The following is a 24,562-nucleotide window of genomic DNA, read 5'->3' on the forward strand; positions in this document are numbered from 1 at the left end:
GCGCTCTTTCGGAGTCAAACCGTTATACCGAATATTTTTGCACATGCCACGAATACAGCGCGACAATCGCGAATGCTAGACGAATAGCAAACGAGTGCCGTTAGTTGAGTGCTTCGTAAGCGGCAATTCACCACACTTTGTAATGCATGCATAGGTGTTCCTTTGTGTGTGTGGTGTGTAAATAACTTCAAACTTCCTGTTTGAAACGAAGGCAATGTACAAGACAACAACAAACATAAAAACAACATACCTTCTGCGCTGCAGCAACTGTGTGTACTTCCTGCCAGGACACGAAATTCAGTTGAGCTTTGGTTATCGTGAGTGTAGGCCGCAACTACGGTTGTACGACGTTGTGAATGTTGGAATTTTTTTCACGCAAACTGTTGATGATAGAACTATTCAGAGTGTGTGATGCACAGTTGTATTCAAAGTGAAAGTCTAGTGATAGAAAAAATCGCTGTTGATTTGCTTCAAGTGCTTGAAAAACTCTGCTGCAATCAAAGTTAGTTTAAAGTGGGTTCTTTTGAATTTTTCACACGCCGGCAGCGCTGGCCGTTTAAGCGGCTAACTGGCCGTGCAAAGACAGTGCATTGAAAATTTTTAAACAGAAAAGGTGCAACTAAATGCTAGTGAGACACTTTTGAAACACATACATCTTAAATTTCTACGTTAAATTGCGTTTTGACTTTGCCGTTGCCTACATTTAGGCACTTAACCGAAACAACAGCCGCAATTTAAGCCGCCACCAACATCCTGCTGTTGCATTTAACCGTCTCGTTCCGGTCGCGTTACACTACCGCGCTCCCTCCCGTAATCGCATTAATATTGCAGTCGTCAACATTTGTTTATCATTGCCGTTACTCGCTAATTGCTGTGATTCGTCGACAGCGTAGTCGCTGGTGTGCCGCTCAAGGCTCGTTAGCCATAGTCTGCGTGTGGCGTTCTTACTTGCACAAATCCATTTTGGGTTAAGTGTGACAATTAATTTTTGTTGTAATTATCGGCGGCGTAGTTGGCAGGCGTTAAAACTGTCTAATTGAATTGAATTGTGGACGCAAGCGAATTTACGCTGGTGGGCGCTACGTGTATTGTGTGTATGTGTTTGCAGTGTATTAGTGGTGTTTGAAATACTTGTGTATAGTCATTCTGCTCAATGTAAGGCTTGTTTAAAGTTGAAGCGCCTTGAAGTATGCTACAATTTTCGGAAATGCGTCGTTTTAAAGACTTGTAGGCGGCTTTTTAAGTGATTTGTTTTTTGATTCATCAGAAATGGCGTGTGTTAAAATTTATTGTGTAGAAATTGTTAAGAAAAACGATTTTTTAACATAAAATTATTAACTGGCACTGAAGTAAAATATGCTTTCTGACTAAGAATTACTACATTTAATAATTAATATGGACATTTAGCATATTGAACATTATAATAAATACGAAATACAATATACCTCCTAAATATAGAGTTATTGATGGTAAAACAAGTTTTCAATCAATCTATGACGAAATGCAAAAATATTTGAAATTTAATATTTTCAAAAAATTGACTCGCAGCCTGCTTAAAAATACTAAATTGATGAAAAATATGTATAAAGTGCTTTAATTGAATGATCTATGAAATATGCAAGTTAAACTTGAAACATTGAACCTAAACTCAAAATACTGATTGAGTTAAAAATAACTGAAGTATGCAAAAATAAAACAAAAAATATTCAAATTGTGTGTTATAATGGCAATTTAATACAAAAATAATAATATTAAATTTGTATGAATAAATAAATTATCAAAAAAGAATCAAATATTTAAATCCCGCAAAATGTTTGCCCCAAAAAACAGCGAAATAAACATAATAAAATAAATTTAAAGCAACTTTCAGCCACAAACTTCTTAAATTAAGCAATAAAATTAAATTAAAAAAATACAAAAATTGACATCCCCCCAAATAAAATGCTGCTGCTTGGCCTCTTCAGCCATATACTAAGCAGTGGCAAGTGCTGGACGACGCGGCGTACAAATGCCAGTCAACACATGGATATACGATTTATTTTCGTAATATTTTTTCTGCTCAAATGGTCGCATGCACAAGGTAAGAAAGAAAAGAAAGGTGAAAAAAACAAAACCAAAAAAAAAAATATTAAAAAAAGAAACAAATAAAAATAAAAAAGGAAAAATAACAAAAAAAAAGAATGAATAAAATAAGCCAAAATAAAAACAAATTTAAGTTGCAAAACAAATACAAACCAAAATGTAGATAAAACTCAAAACAACAACAAGAAAAAAACAGAAAGAAGAAAATACAAAAAATATCACACACACATTTCACCAACAACAAAACAAAGCTCATTTAAACTTTTTGTGTTTGCCGTTGAAGTGCTATAAATTTATTAGTTTCAAGTTGAAGTTGTTACAACACTGCACATAAATAATAGCATTGTTGTAAGCGAGACCAGTCGGCGAAATGTAAGCCATATAAATGTAAAAGTCTAACTTTTCCGGACGTTGCTTGTTTGAGGCGATAAGCGTGTGATAAAGTGTGCATAGCGTGCTTGGGATGGTGCTTCTGTGTATGAGTGCCTCTAGAACTTTAAATGTGCTGCTGTCTGCTTAAATAGCAGATTATTGTTATTTATGTATATCAAGGTATATTTACATATCTACCTATATACACACATTTGAGGTCCACCTTCCACTTTAGTGTAGTCCTTGCCGTTCACACGTTGCTCAAATTGCTGCAAATAAGGTGGCGACGGTGGACACGTAAAATGATTGTGTTTAATGTTTTGTACGTGACCAATGCATAGAATGGCGCTTTTGCTTTTAATGGTACTGTCTTTTAGGTATTTTTACATGTAGTACAACCTTGTTTAAGTGGCGCATATTTATGGTAGAGTCTAATAAATATGCGTTCAGTAGGTCAGGTAGAAGATATTTATATGCTTTAATAGTAAGCTCTTTGTATACAAAAAATAAGCGTGGCAACTTTAGTTAATTTTTAAAATAGCAGCAAGACAAAAGGTAACGTTTAAAGGTATTTATTTTTGAAGTGCTTACAGAACTTGTTATCTACAAGATTAAGCATTAAATTGATGCATACATTTTTCTTAACTCTTAAACAATTTCTTTCGTGTTTTATTATATTAAGTTATCAAATATCTCGCTTCCGCCTTTTTGTCAAAGTAAAACTCTGTTTTGATCAACTTCAACAATCAACAATCAACTTCTTCTCTGTTAGATTGATCTTTGATGAACCTGAAACTTATAATGGGGTCATATTAGAGTCAAATCTAAGAAGGAACAGTTTGGTGGTGTGTTGAAATCGAAGCTTTTGGTAATTGGCTCTCTCGCAACTAAAAACGTCGAGTGAAAAACGAGAATGAGTGATTTTTTGATTCCGTAAAGCTAAGAACTTACAAAAAAATGATTGAGGTCGAAAAAATATAAGTCTCCCGGTCTCTAGTTCAATTTATATATCAACTAAATGTTCTTTCAAAATTTGCAGATATCAAAACATTTTACTCTACATTATTGCCACCTAATCTTTGGCAAACAATGACTAATTTTGGAAAATAGCGATTGAAAAGCTATTTAAATAATCTATCAGCTTTCCGAAGACGAATCAAATGCATAGAGGCCTTCATTCAAAGTGTTCCTCACTAAAAAGAACAAAATTGAATAAAAATGTAAGAACGCATCTATAATAAATATAATACTTGAACCTACAAAACAATTAGAGCGTCGAGAAATATGTTTTCTATTAGAAATGCTTCGGTTTCGAGAGCTTAGTTGTAGTTTTCTGTACTGAAAAGTTAATATATAAATTTTTTTCAAGTTGCGGGCCAAGAGCAGTGACTTGCAACTGTCACAAGAAGTGCATAATAGTAATGATGTTACTGAAAATGCATACTATACGAATAGTTAAGGTAAGAGATGTGTTAAAGTAAGATTTCAGTGTTTTGATATTTCTTACTGAACTCTGAAATTTAAAAAAAATAATAATCACTGTTTAATAAATTCGTTTCTATTGCAAAAATGCATATTAAAACATGCTAAGCGATACAAAAATTCTGTACTACTACTAAAACTGGAATAGGCTAGAAATTTTCATAATAAAATGTTTCACTATTGAATTTGAATTTAAATGAAATTTTAATTTTTCAAAATTAAATAAATTCATTTGTTGAGTTATGAATATCACTGAAATGAGAAATTATTATCGTATAAAAACAAATAAATTACCCGGCTTATGAAACATCGGCATGAATTTCGCGGTATTCGATAGTATACTAATCTCCAAAGTCTTTAGAGGAATAGTTAAATATAATAGGTTCAATAGATATCTGCGTTTCTTGGTCCATTGTTATGGCCAAATAATCTCTCTGAAGATATAGGTATGGGTCATTCACCATTTTTTACTAGGGTAGTAGATATATATTATCCCGTAGTTCCTAGGTGGAACATAGGTCCTCAATATTTATCGTGCTTAATCTTAACTTTGTTTACCTCAATTTCGATAATCAGTGGGTTTAAGTTGAGAAGGTGATTAACCTCCTTCATCCGAGTCTAGTTTCGGTTTCGCCTCTAGACGGGCAGTGGAGTAGGAGTTTCCTCCTCGCAGGTGCTAACGTTATACCGCATTTACTCGGTCGTCAAAACCTCGTTCATAGTGAACAAGTACCGCGCGAAGGTGAGGTTGACATTTGGGGAAGGATAGGCTATGTTTTCGCATCATCAACTCCGTTTGCCCATTTTTGGTATTATATGGGAAATAGGTGATGTCCGAAAATTACCACAAATTATAGTTTAAAGAGAATAACTACTTAAAGGGTTCTTCATGTTAAAAAATCTTAATTTATAGAATATTCTTCGCTATTTTAAATTCTAATGCCCATTTAACTTCATAGATCAGATATTAAATCTAACACGGTGTCATAAAGCACAAATCTTCTATCTCCATATACTGAGTAAACATACTTCTGTTTTTTCGTTTAATTACATATTATTTGTCTTTAAAAATATGTTTGTGGGATATTTTTGCTCTTATTTCCTACAAACTATTTTCTTATTAGTGAGTTTTATAAAATTATCTCTCTGGTTAATATCTTCGAACAGTAAGGAAAAAATGTTTCGAAAATTCTTAAATCATGTTCATTGGATTTTGTCATGTTAACAATGGTTATATAATGAGGTCGGGTTAAGAAGCATCTTTATTCGGCTAAATTTGCTTCAAAGAACTTCTTTCTGAAGGCATTGTCTTGTTTGAACGATGAAACGGTTTAAACGGAAAATAATAAAAATAAAATTGGGACAAAATATTAAAAAAATCCATATTATCCATAGTAGTTTGCTTTTTCGACAAGTCCGATATAATTCTCAATCAGACAGACACAAATTTATCCAAGTCATAATGGATCATGGAATCCGATCCGTCAAAAATATTGGATACCTTAAATTATTAAAATTATTTTCTTAAAATTTGAGGAGTTTTATTTAGTATACGCTCTCTAATCTATATTGTAATATCACACCTTAACATCAAGCCATGTTTACGATAAAATTACAAATTTATTCAAAAATGCATTACATAATATACATTTTGCACCTGATCTGCCATCTTAAATTATGCTTTCCTAAACTTCAAAGCACAGAAAATGTTTCATATTTATTTTAACGAAACTTAACACCAACCACTCACCGCAAAAGTATCAACTTTAATGTCGAAAACATATACTAAGCCACCAACTTAAATCAAATGTAAGAAATATACTCCGAGAAAGGCCGCCACTGAGAATTTGGGTTAACAGGAATCGGCTGTAATAAATGCAACACAAAAAGGAAAGGAAAGTACAAGTTAAAAACAACAAAAAAATAGAAATAAACAACAAGCAACCACTTGCCAAAACCAAAAAATACAATGTTTTTTTTGTTGCCTGCCATACGGCAAGAAGCAGGGTCTCGATATCGATTTCTTACCTTGCTTTCTAGTTGGCGCACAGCATGAAATTGTAATCAATATGCAGGACTCGAAAACATGGGCAAACAGAATTTATGCCTTTTGACTGCAGGCTAGGCGGTCAACGATATGAACTGCAGCCGCATGGCAAGTGAGATTGTTGGTTATTGTAGTTGGCGGAAGATGGAAGAGCGAGATGTGAAAGTAAGCTTTATGTTTAGGCTAAGTTATAAATAATAAAGGCTAAATTTATCTACATGCGAGTACATAAAATATCATGAAATTTGCCAAAATTGTGAGGGCTTACACAATAATTTTGTTTAGCTTTAACAGCAACCTTCGCGTATGCCCTTGAGTGAAGCATACATTTAGGCGCTCGAGCAAAAATTGAGAAAACGCCAGCAAATCGAAAGCCAGCGTGTATGTGTGCTCACAAGCAACAGAGAGAATGATATGACTGACGAGCAACTATGCATGTAGGTTCATATAGCGACGGATGAAGAGCAGTCGCGAGAGTTTGTGAGGCAGCGTGTGGAGCCGAGACTACCTTTCACGGCGCAGGAAATTTAGCATTCAGTTATGTAAATGATAATTGCCTCAATGGTGAAATGAATTATTCATATGCCATGTTAGATGCGACCCAACAAATGGCCGAGCAGCAATTTGCACGCATATACATATATCAGATACATATGTATACAACAACAGCGACAAAGCGTTTTTGCACGCATGCTTTACATTTATATTACAAAATGTGTGTATGTGTTTACATATATACAAACACCCATTTAAATGCAAATAAATCCGCTTATTAAGCATGGCAAAAACGCTTTCGCTACGAAAACGTTAAAAGCTCCACAAAAAAAAGTGACTGAAATGCGCAGCCGGTGGCTAATTCATTTTACAATTCCATGCTCAGCCAATTGCCTGAAATGTGTAATTGAATGAATTAAATGCATAAATAAATGAGTGTATGAATGAATGAGCGGTGTTGTTGTTTGTGCATTCATAATGAAAACGCTGGATATCCGGCAAACATTTACAATACGCTCGCCCGTTCGCCCGCTCGCTGAGGCGTGTGCAGCGTGCGGGCGCGAAAAAATGTTTATTTATTTAAAAATTACCACATTTAAAATTTCACACACAAAACACGCTACTAACTACAGCACTTCGCATGTAAAATGAGAGCGAACAGGAGAAGAAAAAAAGCGCTAAGGCAACAGATAACATTGAGCGTAAAATTGCCACAATTGTTGCATATACACAGGCGCTGTGTGTGCGCGTCGAAATCGTCAAACAAAGGGAGGAAATTGCCGCAGCAGCAGTAAAATGCCAATAAAATCGGCAAAAATCAGCAAACCATCGCACACAGGCGTTGATGTATGTATGTGTGTGTATTTATATTGGCTGCCGCTTGTTTTTTTCATGTTCCACATATATACATATGTATGTAGGTGCATGTGTATGTGTTTGATCATTCGTGTCCTTTTATTTTATGACCGTTGCCGGATTTATTTATTCTCCAGCGTAAAATCGCGCATATGCAAGCAGTGCTTGTTTATATTACAGCATTGCGGCTACTACTGATGATTCCCTGTAGGAATATTGGTGGATTTGTTAACAAAGTTAAACAGTTTTTAGACAATTTTTTGATCGTTATTTTATAGTTTTTCTTTTGGAATTAAAATAGCCGACTATTATAAAAATTCTTAAAATTAAAAAAAAAAATCAAATTAGTTACTTTGAGGCTAGTCTGTAACTAGTTACTTTGAAATTTGTTTAAAACTACAAATTTAATTAACTAATTTAGCATTCAGAGTATACAAAAGCGCTGCAAATTGATAATTTATTGCATAAATAGTTATTTTGGGAGTAGCCCATAACTAGCAGCTTCGGAACTAGTTTAAAACTACATATATCCGTAACTAAATGGAAATTAGAATATAACAATTAATAATTTTTTGTTTAATTAGTTACTTGGAAAGTAGTTTCAGAACTAGTTACTTTGAAATTAGTTGAAAGCTACATATTTCAGTAACTAATTGGAAATCATATAAAATCAGAATTCAGTAAAAATTATTACTTTTTGCGCGACTAGTTACTTCGAATACTTCCATATTTCAGTAACTAAATTGGAATTCAGAGCATAAAAAATTCGTACAAATTTTATAATTTACGGCATAACTAGTTCTTTCGAGAGTAGTTTCATAACTAGTTACTTTAAAATAGTGTAATTCTACTTATTTTTGCAACTAAATTGGAATTCAAAGCATAAACAAGTCTTAAAGCTTAACAAAAAATTTCAAAGTCTAGTTATTGCCGGATTAGACCCAAACTAGTTACTGAAACTCCCATTAAATGTCATTAATAATTTTTTTTTTAAGATAAGCCCTGAAAAACGTTCGACTAAACTTTAATGTGAATCATTAATATCATTCGAATGCGCCTCTGCAACTTTTATTGGTGCAATACACAGTTATTAACTGCGTTTAATCCACGGATGCGCTGGCCTTACTTAATATTTATTTACTACTATCTATATATACATATATAACTCGTGTTACCATGTATTTTATGCGTTTTTTTTTCCCAATAGTTGACCGTTATATTTACTGTTATATTTGAGCAACTGTGCCTTTGTGCATTGTGGCAGAATTGTGTGCACTGTAAATACTCATGCAAGTGTGTATGACGTGTATCCACACTATGGCACTGACCGTTTATAAGCGATCCTATAGGGTCCAAACCTTATTCATACATTCATATGTGTGTGTGGATGAAGCGTTGAGGCATTTAGATTGTTCGCCATGATAAAACAACGGATCAGACAACCAAATGACAGGATATTATTCAATTGAGCACAGTTTACACAGCATAGTGTTGGTCATATTCGTAAAAGTAAATATCTAGTATATGCATGTGGATAAACATATGTAAAGCCTGTACGAAACTATATATATATGTAAAAGTGGTGATATATATGCTTCCTAGAGACTAGGAATTGATTAATGCGATTTTGCTGAAATTTTCTGTATAAATTTATCGAAAACTGAATATAGTTTCTATCTAAATATTCAAAAAGTTGCCAATTGGACATAATATATAAAGAAACATAATTTTCTATGACCTCTCCTTTTATAAAAAAACCAAACACAAGAAAAAGCTAAAAACTACGCTTTTTAACTAAACGTTGCCTACATTTAGGCGCATTGATCAATTAATAACTTATTAGAATTTTTTAATATTTATTTTCTAAATTTTGCCTCTAGTTGAACTCTCTTCTCGTCTTTAATAAATCGTTATTTTGTTTCTTTGACACCTTAATTCTCTCTATAAAACCTTCTTGGGTGAAATTGACTTCGATCGACAATTGTATACTTTTTTTTTTCTTTTAGATCTTAAACTCCTCTGCCACCATGGAGACTGTTTTCATATTCTCTTTCACATATTTTTCATTACACTTTGATCTCAGCAACAATGTTTTTCATTCGACGTGCTGTCGAATTGCTCGAGGTTAAAATCGAGCCTCAAGTGTATATCTTGCAGCAACTGACAGTGTCACTGTGACTTCACTATGAAAATACAAACACACAGATATGTTTTTTTTATCGCGCAAAAGAATATAAAATTCCGCCATACATATGTTTCCGAGCTATTTGTTTTGATATTTCATACAAAAAGTAGCCAAGCAGAAAAAATATGCGAAAAAAATACAACAGAGGGCGACTGCAACAAACATTCACACATGTGTTTGCTCTCACCAAGGTAGAAAAACTATCGCTACACACCAATACACCCATACAAGTAGAGACTCCCACAATCAATGAATGATAAACCCACCGTGTACGGCACATCACGGCTCAGAAGATTTGACTGGCACAGCAATTGAATTTCAATATAAACCGCCCCCAACAGCTACCAAACTGCCAACACTAACAACAACAACACTCAGGCTCCGCTTTATCGCCAGGGTTGCTTGCATGTGTGGCGTACCGTTTGTTTTGTTGATTGCGGTGAGTACGCAGCTGGCATACAGTCACCAACGCGCCGATATATCTGAAGACAAATTCGAATCGAATATACTTATAAGAGTATATGCTTTGAAGCTTCATCTGCTATGGCTTAGCAGCATGTTCGTGCGTTTCTGTTCATGTATTGATGTCGAGTTTTGCTTATACGCTGATGATTCCGCTTCGTTGTCCTCATTTCCATTGCATATTTCGCGGCGTTTATGCGCATTTACTATTTGTGTATTTTCTGCTTAAGTGAAGCATGTCACGACACAAATTCCTTGTCATCATATGCTATGTGGAGTAGTTAAAACTGTGTAGAGAAAACTATTTTTTAGCAAATATTTTGGTCAAAATGTATTTTTTGCGAATTTCTATTTCTCAGAAACGAATTTTTTGAATTATTTATATTTTTTGTACTTAATATTATTTTCAGAAAAAGCTTCTTGGTTTATCAATAAATGTGTTTGTTTTATCGCCTTGAAGGTATCTATACAAATCAAAAAAAAAAAATTTAAATCGACAAAATAATTTAAAAATTTAAATATCTATTTTTGTACAATCGAAAATTAATATCGAACTAGGAAATATAAAAGTTATAATACTAAAGATGCGATTTGTTTTCCTTTCCCACACATTTTGATTGATACCCATGGATTTCTTTGACTTGTTAATCCTTTTATGCTGAACTATTCGCTCTTAGTAATGTTTAGCTGGCCGTAATTATAGGAGTTATCACTGGCCACTGCCCGATGGGGTTACATACCGTGAGGCTAAATATCCTGACAGATACAAATAGCCAAAATTGTATGGAAGAAGGAGCGATTGAAAGACATCGCGACACTTTCTCTTTCATTGTTCAGCTTTTGCTAGACTGCGCCGGAAATATTTTGACAGGACAAACTTCAAAGAACCCGCTGAAGTATCTCGACTACAAATGAGTTGCCTGCACAAATTCTTGAATGGCTAAAAGCGCTTTGTCGTTACTTGAGTGTCTTGGGTATCCATCTTGTGGCACAGGAGATAAGCCACTCTAACATAACCTAAGCCTTTTATGCCGTATTTCAAGTACACAGAAATTTTCAGTCAAATATTAGGTCTACAACTGTGCTTCCGCCGTTTTCCAATAGATGTCTCTAGGGGCAAGCAGTGGTCGATTAAATCGTTTTATATCGATCTTGGACATTTCTGTCAACATTAACCCAACAAAATATTTGTAGAGATCTGTTTGCATCCCAATCTTATTTTCAACTGAAGATGTCGCATTTGAGCCAAACTCTCGACATTTGCGGGAAATTAATTCTAAGAAAAGTGCAACTGAGGCTCATCGAATGCTTTCGGATACATACAGTGGACAGCCTCACTGTACGTATCCGAAAGCTAAGTGAAAAAAGCCTTAAATTTACAAAAAACGGCGGAAGCAAAGTTGTAGACATATAAAAACAATTTTCTATGGACTAGTTCTTAAGGACGTGGGCCATAATTAAATGTTTTTAGACCGCTTGCTCGTTGTTACTTTTGGAACAGTTGAAATAGCTGGCTTCAAATACATCAATCAATCTGAAAAAATTTTCTACGAAGTAAAGATTTATTTACGAATCAGAAAAATAAGGTTGAAAAGACTGGTTAGTTTATATGTTCCAAGTTGTAATAAGTCTCAATTCAAATCGAATGAAATTTAATGAAATAAATAAAATAAAAGAAGCCGTATTCGACCTTATTTCACCATAAATTCCAAACAAAATTTTTATCAGTAGTAAAAAATTTTAAAATTGTAATTAAAAATAGTTTTCTTCAAAAACCTTTCCTCTGTATTCACCCTCCAACATTAATAAAATCCATTAATTAGCTTACCTACACGCTCTCTAACTTAAATATTACCTTTCGAAACATGCAGGCCACCTATTTGCCATCAACTTCTATTTATTCACGCAATTACACCTGTGCCTAGACGCAACAATTTTCATTTTCAATGAACTTCCGCGCAAAACTGGCCACTATACAGTAAAATCAACAACAACAACACACTCACAGCGAGTGACAATGATAATGAGGATAACAACGGTGTTTTCACAATATATACGCCATATTTAAGTAACATTTTTGTTATTTGTTGTTGTTGGTTTTATCATCATTACCAGCAGACTGAAACACAAGCGAGGAAATGCTTATTGTTGCTGTTGCTGCAACGGAAAGTACAGCTGTGAAAACAATTGGCAACAGCAAAAGGATGTGACACAAACAAACACAAGCATATGTGAATCAAAATACATATAAATATATATATGTATGTATATACTATATGTGTATGTGCGTCTGACCCATTCGATATTGTTACTCTTATTGTCATTATTGCTTTAATTGCTGTTGTTGTTGTTGTTGTTGCAGCTGCTGGCTTTATTCCTGTGCATGTTTTCATTGCCACACACTGCCTTTGCCTCGCCGACTGCCGCCCGCTGCATGTCTTGTCAAAGCCGCTGTCGTCGCTGTTGCTATTTTGCCTTTGTCGCACACACACCATGTTGCGCACATCAAATAAAATTGCTTAATTAACTTAATCAAAAGATTGTTGATGTCCTTTTGCGGCGGCGGTGGCTGGCTCATTTGCCAGTGTACGCTAGCGCGCCGCACACACGCTTCGAGCTAAATGAATGAATACTTGTATTGTGGTCGCTGTATTATTGGCAAGTGCAGGTGGACAGACTCATATATATGAACACACAAACATATTAACGGGTGATTTTTTTGAGGTTAGGATTTTCATGCATTAGTATTTGACAGATCACGTGGGATTTCAGACATGGTGTCAAAGAGAAAGATGCTCAGTATGCTTTGACATTTCATCATGAATAGACTTACTAACGAGCAACGCTTGCAAATCATTGAATTTTATTACCAAAATCAGTGTTCGGTTCGAAATGTGTTTTATCGACAAATTTTGTTCAGCGATGAGGCTCATTTCTGGTTGAATGGCTACGTAAATAAGCAAAATTGCCGCATTTGGGGTGAAGAGCAACCAGAAGCCGTTCAAGAACTGCCCATGCATCCCGAAAAATGCACTGTTTGGTGTGGTTTGTACGCTGGTGGAATCATTGGACCGTATTTTTTCAAAGATGCTGTTGGACGCAACGTTACGGTGAATGGCGATCGCTATCGTTCGATGCTAACAAACTTTTTGTTGCCAAAAATGGAAGAACTGAACTTGGTTGACATGTGGTTTCAACAAGATGGCGCTACATGCCACACAGCTCGCGATTCTATGGCCATTTTGAGGGAAAACTTCGGAGAACAATTCATCTCAAGAAATGGACCCGTAAGTTGGCCACCAAGATCATGCGATTTAACGCCTTTAGACTATTTTTTGTGGGGCTACGTCAAGTCTAAAGTCTACAGAAATAAGCCAGCAACTATTCCAGCTTTGGAAGACAACATTTCCGAAGAAATTCGGGCTATTCCGGCCGAAATGCTCGAAAAAGTTGCCCAAAATTGGACTTTCCGAATGGACCACCTAAGACGCAGCCGCGGTCAACATTTAAATGAAATTATCTTCAAAAAGTAAATGTCATGAACCAATCTAACGTTTCAAATAAAGAACCGATGAGATTTTGCAAATTTTATGCGTTTTTTTTTTTAAAAAAGTTATCAAGCTCTTAAAAAATCACCCTTTATATGCTCTCATGCTGATGTTTTTGTTGTTGTTGTATGTGTGTGTGTTTCCGAGTCATCCTTTATCAACCTTTGTGTGCGCAGCATATTTTTATGTGAAAGTGGATATTCACTGTGTGATTTGTTTGTTTTTTTTTTTGTTGGCTACATAGACACAAGGAAGTGCGTTCATTTATATCTATAGGAGTATTTACCCAAAAAGGCTCACTTACTCACATTTCCATGCTCTGCTCTTTGTTTGTATGTAAAGTTGTTTTTCTACCATTTTTCTGCCCCAAAGCTTTCGTCTCATAATTATGCGTCGGCACGTAATATTTTTAATAAAGTTACTTCAATAAAAATTAAAAGCTTAATTCATTAAGCTTACAGTTATATATGGTATATGCATATATTATGTAGAGAAGTCTAGCCGAACGCAAGTAAGGAAAGTAGCAGGAAAAATATTACAGCGATTTTTTAAGGAAATCACAGAGTTCGGATCTGTGGAGCAAGTGTATTCTTGTGTCGTCTGGATGTATGCTTGTGGTATGGAAATTTGCAAAGTTAATTAATTGGCTTATAGAATCTGGTATACATTTATATATAGTAGTATATAATGTCTTAAGAATGATTCGTTGTTGGAAAAAATCAAATTTAGTGACTTCAAGTATTGAAAAAGCTTAAAAGTTCTAGTTATATTAATTACACGTCGCATACTTTTTGGCGAACATTCCACTTCATTCATCTTAGATCTATTATTATACTTCTCACCCATATTATGCAATAACTATTTCTTTAAAAATATATAAAAATATTTATGTAAGCGACTCCAGCTCAAATACCGAGTCCCACATAGATTATTTCATCAAATCAGTATAAAAATATATATTTACGAGTATACATAATTTTTGATATAAATATTCCATATCAGCTACTGATATCCTCCTAGTTTCTTTCATATCCTTATATTCCTATCACTTCCGTTTGGTGACGCTATCAAATATTTCTTCTTCATTATATATTTGCACTCAAGTATGCTTAGTTACTTACAACTGTTAAACGGGAAATGATATGCAGTATTCTTTTTCTATATGCTACTAGTCACACATGCATTCGAAATGTTATCTTGAATGTATAAATTGTTCGATGAAAAGAACGTGACTTTGCGTACGTGAATCGGTGGAAAATAGGTCAAGTGCTGTGAATAGTGCAGAGTCATTTAAGGCAATGGTGTCCTCACATATGCGACGCTAACATAAGCATTTAAATGCGAAAAGTTGTAATAAATTTGAGATGCGTTTAAGAAGATAGTATATTTGTATTAAACTTGATGGTATTAAAAGCGATATGGCGTGATATTAAGATGATAATATTGAATATTAAATATGTTTTAAAATAGTGAATACTTAAGATTTGATAGTGATGAAAGAGGATGTAAAGATAATCAAAGCTGCAGAAGATAGTGTTGATATAATGGATCTAAGTCTTGTTGTGGGGATGAGTGTGATACAATTAGATAGATAAATATTTTTAGTAGACTTATTGCTAATGTCAGAAATGTCAGAAACAAATTAGAAATAATACTACCGACAAAAGTGTGGCTCTGAAGAGCTTGAGGAGGAGGAGGACAGTTAAATGTTAATTATTTATTTTTTAATTTTTAACGAACTTCAAATATTTATTATCACTTAGAAACCGCAGAATAATTTCCTATACTGAATATTTATAAAGCTCTTCATTTTTCAAAATTTTCGTGAATATTTTTATACTTTATTTTCATATATTACTCTATCGAGCTGAATTATGTATTTACTTCATTCCTGAGCATTGTTTCTTGTATAGTTTTAGGCGTTGTCTTTATATTTCATCCATTGCACCGCAATGATTCATACTTCTCAAACAGTTTATGGAAAATTTAAATTAAATATACTGTCTACATTTCAAATTTTTTTGGTTTAAAAAATGTTGGTCGAAAATTTGTCAAAAGTTTACTTCAGAAAAAATATGAAATTGTAAATTATGTGGGGGCAAATAACTAATTCTAAGGAAATAGATCATTAATCATATTTTTTGACTTTCAAAAGGAAACGAAAATATATTTTTGGCCAACTTGTCAATCACAACTAATTGCTCAATGAAAAAAGTGACCTTAACTTACAAGACAAAATCTCTGAAATCACAAAACAGAATCTAAAAACACCCTTAAACAAGTTGTTGCTCCACATTTCATTGTTATATACTGCAAGTCATCACTTGAGCTGTTCTTTGGAAATTCGCAATTTTGGATATGAAAATTTTAATGAATTCAGTTATAACTAAATTAAGTATTAATTATACTGTTGCCGCATTTCGACTACCGATGTATATATATACAAATATTAAAAAAAAAAAGTCAGCGACAGGCCACTTAGCGGCAACAAGTATTCAAGCTACTGTATTGCCTCGAGCAAGGCTCCAAGCGTTCACTTTGTAGAGAAATGCCCATCCATTGTGTTTACTCCCGCGCGTTTGCTGGTCATTGGCGTCTTTGGCCTGCGGCTCTTGGCTGCGTTTCTGTGTCAGCAATTAAAATTCATTCGTCATGCAATTTGTAATTATTTGTACGTATTTGCCGCACGGAAGTTGCAATTTCATCAGAGTTGCACCCAGCAAGCGCCCGGCCTGAGTCATCAATACTTAATAGTTATGTTGCTCAACTCCTTAGTTATAGTTTCAATACAAAAGCAACAAAAAACACACACAAAAAACGGAGAGTAAAAAACCGTTAATTTCAACAGTCACGTGATGCACAAATGAAGCTTTTAACAAGTTCGCTCGCGCCCGTTGGTTCGCTTGTACGCTTTCGTATGGCACGCGCTGACGCGCTGATAAATTTTCACAACTCACACAATTGAGATCGAAATCAGTTAATGAAGCATTCTTTACAACATTGTGAACAAAATCGCAATGCTAATTTTGCGTAAACACGCATGTCCTGCGACAACAAGGACATGCCGCGGCGGCCCATATTCAGCGGAATGTGTAGTGGCGCGCTTTAGCCGCGCAGTTATGTCATAATTTACCTATACATATGCAGTTAAATTAAATTTCTGTGTTATTTTTGCGCTGCTAAGTGCTGCAAATCAGCCACTGTTCGTGAGTAAAAGCTTACGTGTGACCTGTCGTGCATTTTAATTAAATTTTAATAAAATCAATATTACTTAATTGAGACAGCAAACAAATACCGGCACTCAGTCAGTCAGTCGCTCGCTCGCTCGCTCACTCACTCACTCATTGCTGGCTGACAGTAATGCTGACTGCTAGTATTTTCAACGCTTTCCGCGTGTATGATACGTGCGCGCTCGCATTAATGCAAATAATGAAATATTAAAATGTGTCATGAAATGTGTAAAATGCGCAAATAAATTGATGCTTGTGCCCACTATGCAAATTAAAAAAGGAAATGCATATTTAATGGCGTTGTAAATTAAAATCAAATTGATAACTAATGGATAGTGAGGTTAAGTGCAGTTATACTGCCAGTTTTCAAATGAAAACGTGGCAAATATATTGAGGATATTTAAAATATGAGTAACATTTCGAAATAAAAATGATAATAAACTTCCAATTTAAAAGAAAGCACTTTAATAGTACTCCCGAAGGTTTCAGAAAACTCTTTGATTCTCAGATTAAAGCTGCCCACATGAACTGAAATCGATTTCTGCTTCCGTAAGGAAGGAGATACAAGAAATATGTACGAAATCAAATGCTGAAGAGCCTTAATATCAGTATCCCATATGTGATTGGTAAAAAGAATAAAAACCAATATTTCGGTCCTACGCTTTTGGTAGAAAAATAGATCGATTGAACAGCAATCGTACCAGGAACATTCAGAACGGGAAACCGCCCAGCCACACAGAACACATAGGAGTCTGTAGATTTATAACCACCTAATCAGTATTAATGAAATGATTCCTCAGTGACATTGGAAGGAGACGATGATATGGGTTTCGGTCTCTTCGACTAAACAACTCAACACTAACGTTGAATGAGCTCCAGATCACGTCTGTATCATTCTCTAATAAATGCCTTGAATATAGGAATAACTGCTTTAAGATCGATTTCAAAATCTGTGGCATCTGATCCTCTATTCGATTTCTTAAGATCTGTTAGAATCCTGGATACCCGTTCAGCAGAAAATGCGACCTTGATGTTCTAACTGAGTCTGCTGCTCATGTTCATAATGTAGTTCTCTACCAGAAACTGAACCAGTTAAGATTATTCCATGGAATACATATTTAGAACCGGATGAGGAACTCCTGCGATATCATACAGGTCCAGAAAAATTAGACCACTAGTAGAGATAACTGACAGATTATCATGGAGAAGTCATATGGAAAAGACTTATCCGAGGAGTTTGTTTAAGGAAGAATATTTTAATCAACTCCGACTTCAGCTAAGACAAATCTAATCTTTTGAGTTAAGGGTGCAGGCAAGGGCGTCACTGGAGAGGACGATGGACCAGTTGGTTTCTTAGAGAGATGTACTTTAAATTGACCAGATCATTAGATATTGGCATATAATTCTCCGAAGCTCTTTTGAGTCAGAATATTTAGAAGATTTATGATATCTTTCACGACAGGCTAAGAGAACCGGAATGGACCAGACTTTATATCATAAGCTAAAAATATCCTATTCCTATGAGATGTGGGTGTTAACAAGGGCGTCACTGGAGAAAACGACAGATCAGTTAGTTGCTTAGAGAGGTGAACATTAAAGGGAGTTATATTTAGAGGTTGGCAGATAATTCACTGAAGCTCTTTTGAATCAGAATATAAGATTTATGATCTCCTCCACGACAGGTTAAGATAACCGGAATGGACCTGGCTTTTTATGTATCACTCAAAGAAAAATGTACTCGACAAATTCCTCGAAAATGGTTGTACAATATTTTTTGTCATTAGAGCCTAAATAACAACAACAACTTATTGACTCTCCTTAAACGTGTTGTCTTTCGTATATCGTGTATGGTTTAAGATAATTTGATAAAAAACATAGCATATGATTTTACGACCTTTCCCAATATGATGTAACTGGATAGAGTAGAAAGCGATTATATGACAAGAGCAGTGTATATGGTCTTAAATTCTTCCAAAAGATGTCATGTGATGGGATAAAAATATTAAGATAATTTATTAGGAAGATTATATGATGTACCTCTGTTTTGTTGGGAGATTTTTACGCAGAATACTATAAATATAATTCAGTGTAGATACTTCTATATAACCAAAGCTAAGAATGTCTTAAATAATAATAAATGAAAATGTTGGAAAACATAAAGCAAATTTTATGCTGAGTTCCTTTCTATTTGAGAATCCTTTTTAGCCGTTTCTTGCAATAAAAATTTAATTAGAATGAAATTAAACACACATATGGGAGTATGCTTATAAAAAGGCACTTGCATCAGATCACATTCTTACATTCACCATCATGAAATTGTCACACATAAGCAAAACTGCAATAATGCGCAAATTTACACACACATACAAATGCAAACGCACTGTGATTATCATGCGCTGGCAAATGAGAGAGGCATATACACAGGCGCACGTACATGCAATAAATTTTAAATTGCGACACATTAGCACAGATAAAAACTACATACGAGCGAGCAAATTAAACAATGCAAATGCCAAAAAACAAACAAACAAAACACATATACATGCACATGCATAACTGTAAATACCAGGCCAGATAGCAGGAGACTTTACTTTTGCATGCACAAGTGACAACAACCGCAGCGCCACAGAGCCACATCTCCACATATGATATAAATTTCTGTTGTGTGTGTGTGACATTACGAGAAGCACATATGTAAGGGTGTGTGTGTGTACAGAGGGGGAAAAAAGCGCATGATAAAGCAAAAAGTCTGTTGACTTGGCAAATATGACAAAGTGTGCATTAGTTGACAGTTCGCACTGTCACACTGCCTGCCTTGTTGGCCGCCTTTACGGAGCCTTACTGTGACGGTTAAATATACGCAAAAAGCCTCACATAGCATAACATAATATAGCACAGCGGAGCAGAGCAGAGTTCAGCGCGTCAGAAAGCAACCATGCAGCCTTTTGTCCTGTGCGTTCATGCATTCGCGCAATCTCTCTGCCTCTCTCTCACTGTCTCCTTCTTTCCCTCTGCAGCTGGTTTTTGGTCTTTTAGCGGTTTTTCCTGTTGAGCTTATCTGTAATATAACAATGGCAATGCGCTTTTTGACGCTGCCGCAATTACAATGAAAGAGACCGCGACAAAGACAATACAACGCTGCGTTGGGAATGATGTGGCAGATTATGGTTGATAAAAAATAAAAAAAATACGAAATGCAATGCAATGAAATAAAATAAATATAAAGCAAACGCAATGCCACATATACATAAGTATAAAGTAGAACCAAAGCAAATATGGGCGTCATAAGGACAGATAACTTATGCTGTCACACATAATATATATATGCATGTGTGAGTATATGTAATTAAATATTTATACATACTCAAGTATGTGTGGCAAGTATGTATAAAAAGCACTTTAGCATGACTTGTAATGGTGCGCGTGAGCAAATTCGCAGTTTCTTTGTATGCACAAATGTCCGAATGTGTGCTTTAATTAAAAATGTGTCACCGGAGTAAATCGGTTGTGGCACACAAAAGCTTGGTTGTGACTGCAAATGGCGAATAAAATGTGTTATCATAAAGCTAAAAGCAAATTCCGTTGGTGGGTAGTAAGGCAAGGTTGGAAATAACTAATAAAATTAAAAAAATGTAAAATTACCAAGAATTTGTGTGAATAGAGCAAAACACTAGAGACCATAATGCTAAGTTATCATTTTAATGGAAAACTGAGAAAATGTATTTTTTTGTCAGAGAGCCTAAAGACCATAATATTTTCAGTAAGGAATGTGAATAATAATAACCCCTTTTGTATTGATAATTAGTACTATTCAAACATAACCACTTCGAGGAGGGGCTTGAGAGATTAGATAGAACTCAGTGTTATATAACAATAAAATCCCAAAACTGCTGCCGCTTATAACCAACTTGGAATGGAAGTTTTTGTAGAATATTCCGTCAGAGCATCAAAACACATACCTCATTTGGCTCGCTGTCTTTTTTAGAAGTGTGGTTCGTTCAAAAACGTCAAGTAACATCTCTTTGTCAATGTTTAGACCTTACAATCACATCGTCTTTACTAAAAAGTTAATCAGAATACATGTTTCAAAGCTACGCGATATGATTTCAGAGGTGTGGAAACTCACTTTCACAATTTTCAAAAAGTTTACACCTACATATTTATATATAACCAGCTACATTTAGTTACAGTCTGAAGTATTTATCCAGGATCAGACTAAACGAAAGGAAGAGATGAAATTCTAAATATTTTTTGTAGAACTTTAAATATTTTGACCGTGTAGTTTGAGGCATATTTTGAGCATATTCATATTTCTTCTCAAGTAAACTAATTCCTAGAACGCAAATACTTTAATTAAAAACTATTTTACATCCATATCTAAAGGTCTTAAGTAATAGGCCAAACTAATACTTTTTAATAAAACACCAGTAGCGTCTTAAAACTACAAAAATAATCATCAGAGACATAGTAGTTGTAAGTTCAAAATTTCTAATATAAAATCCATCAACAATTTTCGCTGTTCTGACCTAAAAACATAAACTCAAATTCAAACTCACAAGTCCCTCGGCAAAAAGCTTAAGACTAGCACTATCATGCTGCAGAAAAACTTCAACTTAACCTTTGAATTCTTAAAGAAGCAAAAATAATAACAATAAATGCGAACAATAGCGGCAAATGGAAAACAAAAGGACCAACACCACGCGCAACAGACTATAATTCAAAAGTAATACAAAAGTCTCGCGGTGCCAAGAGCATAACGGTGCAAGTGAAAAACAATGGCGCTAGAGAAACTTTGAGAGCAATGGGTGCAAAAAAAAGTAGATGAACAAGTGTAACAATAAAATAAAACTAAAATGAAAAATTATATAGGATAATAACAAATAAAACTGAATCTAGCAACTGTGGTAGAGAATATATGATGGGATTTGTGATTTGATCGTATGTTCGAGGTCTTCGTTCTACGAATGAGAAAAAGATGAAAATAAAGGTGAACAAATATTTTGAATCTACCAAGTTTTCTGATTAAATTTTATAGACTATATCTAGAGCTATAGTTCAGATTCTTAAATTAGTCACATGCATTATCAATGTCTACTTAGATCGGTAAACATTTTTGACAACGAATTTCTATTTAATTGAAGGTTGTTGTGTTTTTGTTGTGTTGTTTCTTTCGTAGAGACCTCAGAGTACAACTTCAAGAACTGAAGTTTATGGGTCTTTACCATTTTATGGTTCCCCAATCAAGAATGCTGATAGATATGGGATCGTTGATAAAGGTTGGCCGGCGCAGGGTTGAATTTCGTGATGTCTTTCGTATGTCCGAAATAAATGTGCTACTGGTATATCATGAGGTCTTCTTAATAGAAAGTTAAAAACATATATGACATATCAGCTAGAGGAAAGGGAGAAAAGGCACTAACTCTTTTATAGAAACTAAAGGTGTGGGAGTAACCGAGAGAAAAAAGGCTGTGATCAAGCCTATCATTATATAATATGTTTGGAAAATGTCTGAAAGGAGTTCTAATCTAGTGCACCTCTATTGTTGTAATATTTTTTTCTAATTTATTTTTGTACTTCTTCTCTCTAAGAAAATCACCTCCACGGCACACGAGCTACATTGGCAGTTTATAAATTTTTAAACAGCACTAAAAAGTGCGCTAAAATCTACAACGGCAGCTTAAGTTGCTATTGTTTGGCATCGTTTGTGAAAGAAGGGCCAACACTCAGGCCGTAGAAAGCAGAATATTTTATATATTTATAGCTTGAGCAGCAACTAAAAGTAATTTGCTATACGAAAATCTTCAAATAAAGTGACTAAAAGCGCCGATGGCCACACACACCTATACAGAACTTAATGGGAATATGACAGAACTTAACAAAAGCTTGAGTTAGCAAACGAAGAATGCATAGTTAAAGGCAAGTAGCCGCTGGTATTGACCGAATGACGTAACAGCGTATATTGTCCAAGTGGTATATTGACCGAGTAGCGGACATGATGACACAGTTCGTTACGAAAGTGCTGAAGGATGTAGGGCCAACAATGGCAGGCTATAAGTACTTAAGCGCTTAAGTTTCAAAGTACAAGTTTTTGCTATTGTTGTCGAAGCACAGAAATTTCCACATGAATTTGTGTAACTAATAAAAAATGCAGAGACTAGAAAATAAAGCAGTAGACGAAGCAGAAGCACGTGAAAAAAGGAAATACGAAATTTGAAGTGCTTATAAGGAAGAAAGGCAGTGCATGACACAAAAAAACAAAACTTATTGACATTTAAAAGCTTTTCATGTTATCATTAAAATTGCAAAATTGACATTTTCAGCACAAATCGGTAGTAAGAAGGGTACACACTTAGAGTATAGTAGAAACGACAAAATTATGAAGAAAGTATGCGAAAGAAGAAGCGCTTCAACTGGCTCAATAATAAATGAGAGCAAACATAATGAGTACACCAAATGCATTGTGGTTTCCATTTTTCAAATAAATTGTAATCTTTGTTGTAGTTGTTGCAGTAACTTGGGAGAGGTAGAGATTTGCTTAAGCGGGTCACGCGCGTAATTTATAATTCACTTGCTGCTTTATTATTGCTTTCTTTTGTCATTATTAATTTTTATTTGCTTTTTTATCAGGCAGATTATAAAAGAGAGAAAATATTAACTCGTGTTTATGAATTTATAATACACAGTTAAGTGTTTAAATAAAATTTATGCCGCTTGGTTGCAAGGTTACCCCTGTTTAGACGCATTTCCATGTCAAATGTGGTTATGAATTATGTTTGAAGACAATTAAATGCGAATTAAAGTGTGCTCAAATACCAATGGGTTGCATAATGTCTGCTCAAAAGTGTATTTTTGCCATAAATAATAAAGCGCGGTTTAGTTTTTCGCCGAGCGGGCTGCGTTAAGAGCGTTAAATGAGACCATACAATACTTATTTTTCATATTAAAAGAATAATTTGCAGCTAAACGCACGAAAACAATATTTTACTGCCCCTTATAAATTGTGTTTAATCTCCACATTAAGTGTCATTAATGGTTAAATACTTTTTAGAATATTGGGGAGGGTGAATCATGCAGAAAATGTCATCAAAAAGAACTCAGAAACTTTTTATCTTTTAGTTCTTTCAACAAATTTTGATTTCATAAAAAATCGTTGCCTTCCTTTAGGAGTACGTTAGCAGAGACAGATTTCGTAAAAATTGTTGCCTATCTTTAGGATCACTTTAGCAGAAACGGATTTCTTAAAAATCGTTGCCTACCTTTAGGATCACTTTAGCAAAGACGCATACCTTACAAACGTTATATTTTTATCCAGAGCATATTATGATCTCTCTCTCTATAAAACATCACTAGTATACTTGAAATCCATAGAAAGTATAGCCGCTCTTTATAAACCTATTATTACAATTCCAAAAGAAATTATTTTCTACTGTAATGTCTCCATTGAATACAGCTCACTGCCCCACATAGCTCAGCTCAGCTGTAATAAAAGTCAAACAAAGGCTATTATCATATAAGCCAATAAAAATTCGTCTGCCTGTCGTGGCAAAAATCATTTGTTCTTATGAGTTGCAGGCAGCAAATAGCCAAGCGTTAAGCAGGACGTAGAAGGAGAAGTGGGATAATTTGGTAATAAAAATAGATATCAATTTGATAGGCAATGAAAGAAAGCGCCACTACCGTATCGAATTACATGTAAGTGAAGCTGGTAGGAAGTAGAAAGAGGGTAGGGGCAAAGTGCAAGCGCCATTAAACGCAAGTTATTGTGACTCTGCCGTTGCTACATACATAGACTCTAGTAAGGGAT

The 24,562-nt window shown here is 34.6% G+C and overlaps 1 protein-coding gene across 1 annotated transcript in view; it reads left to right on the top strand.

The window, feature by feature from the left end:
• The first annotated feature begins 289 nt into the window (after positions 1 to 289).
• Positions 290 to 24,562, top strand: part of LOC105210900 (roundabout homolog 2) — a 143,197-nt gene continuing 118,924 nt past the window's right edge. The window contains exon 1 of the mRNA XM_054227152.1: positions 290 to 2,080. Within this exon, the coding sequence (XP_054083127.1) occupies positions 1,942 to 2,080 (139 nt within the window). The 5' untranslated portion in view covers positions 290 to 1,941. The remainder of the gene's footprint in view (positions 2,081 to 24,562) is intronic.

The sequence above is a fragment of the Zeugodacus cucurbitae genome, chromosome 3, assembly GCF_028554725.1.
Source record: "Zeugodacus cucurbitae isolate PBARC_wt_2022May chromosome 3, idZeuCucr1.2, whole genome shotgun sequence".
Taxonomy (NCBI): domain Eukaryota; kingdom Metazoa; phylum Arthropoda; class Insecta; order Diptera; family Tephritidae; genus Zeugodacus; species Zeugodacus cucurbitae.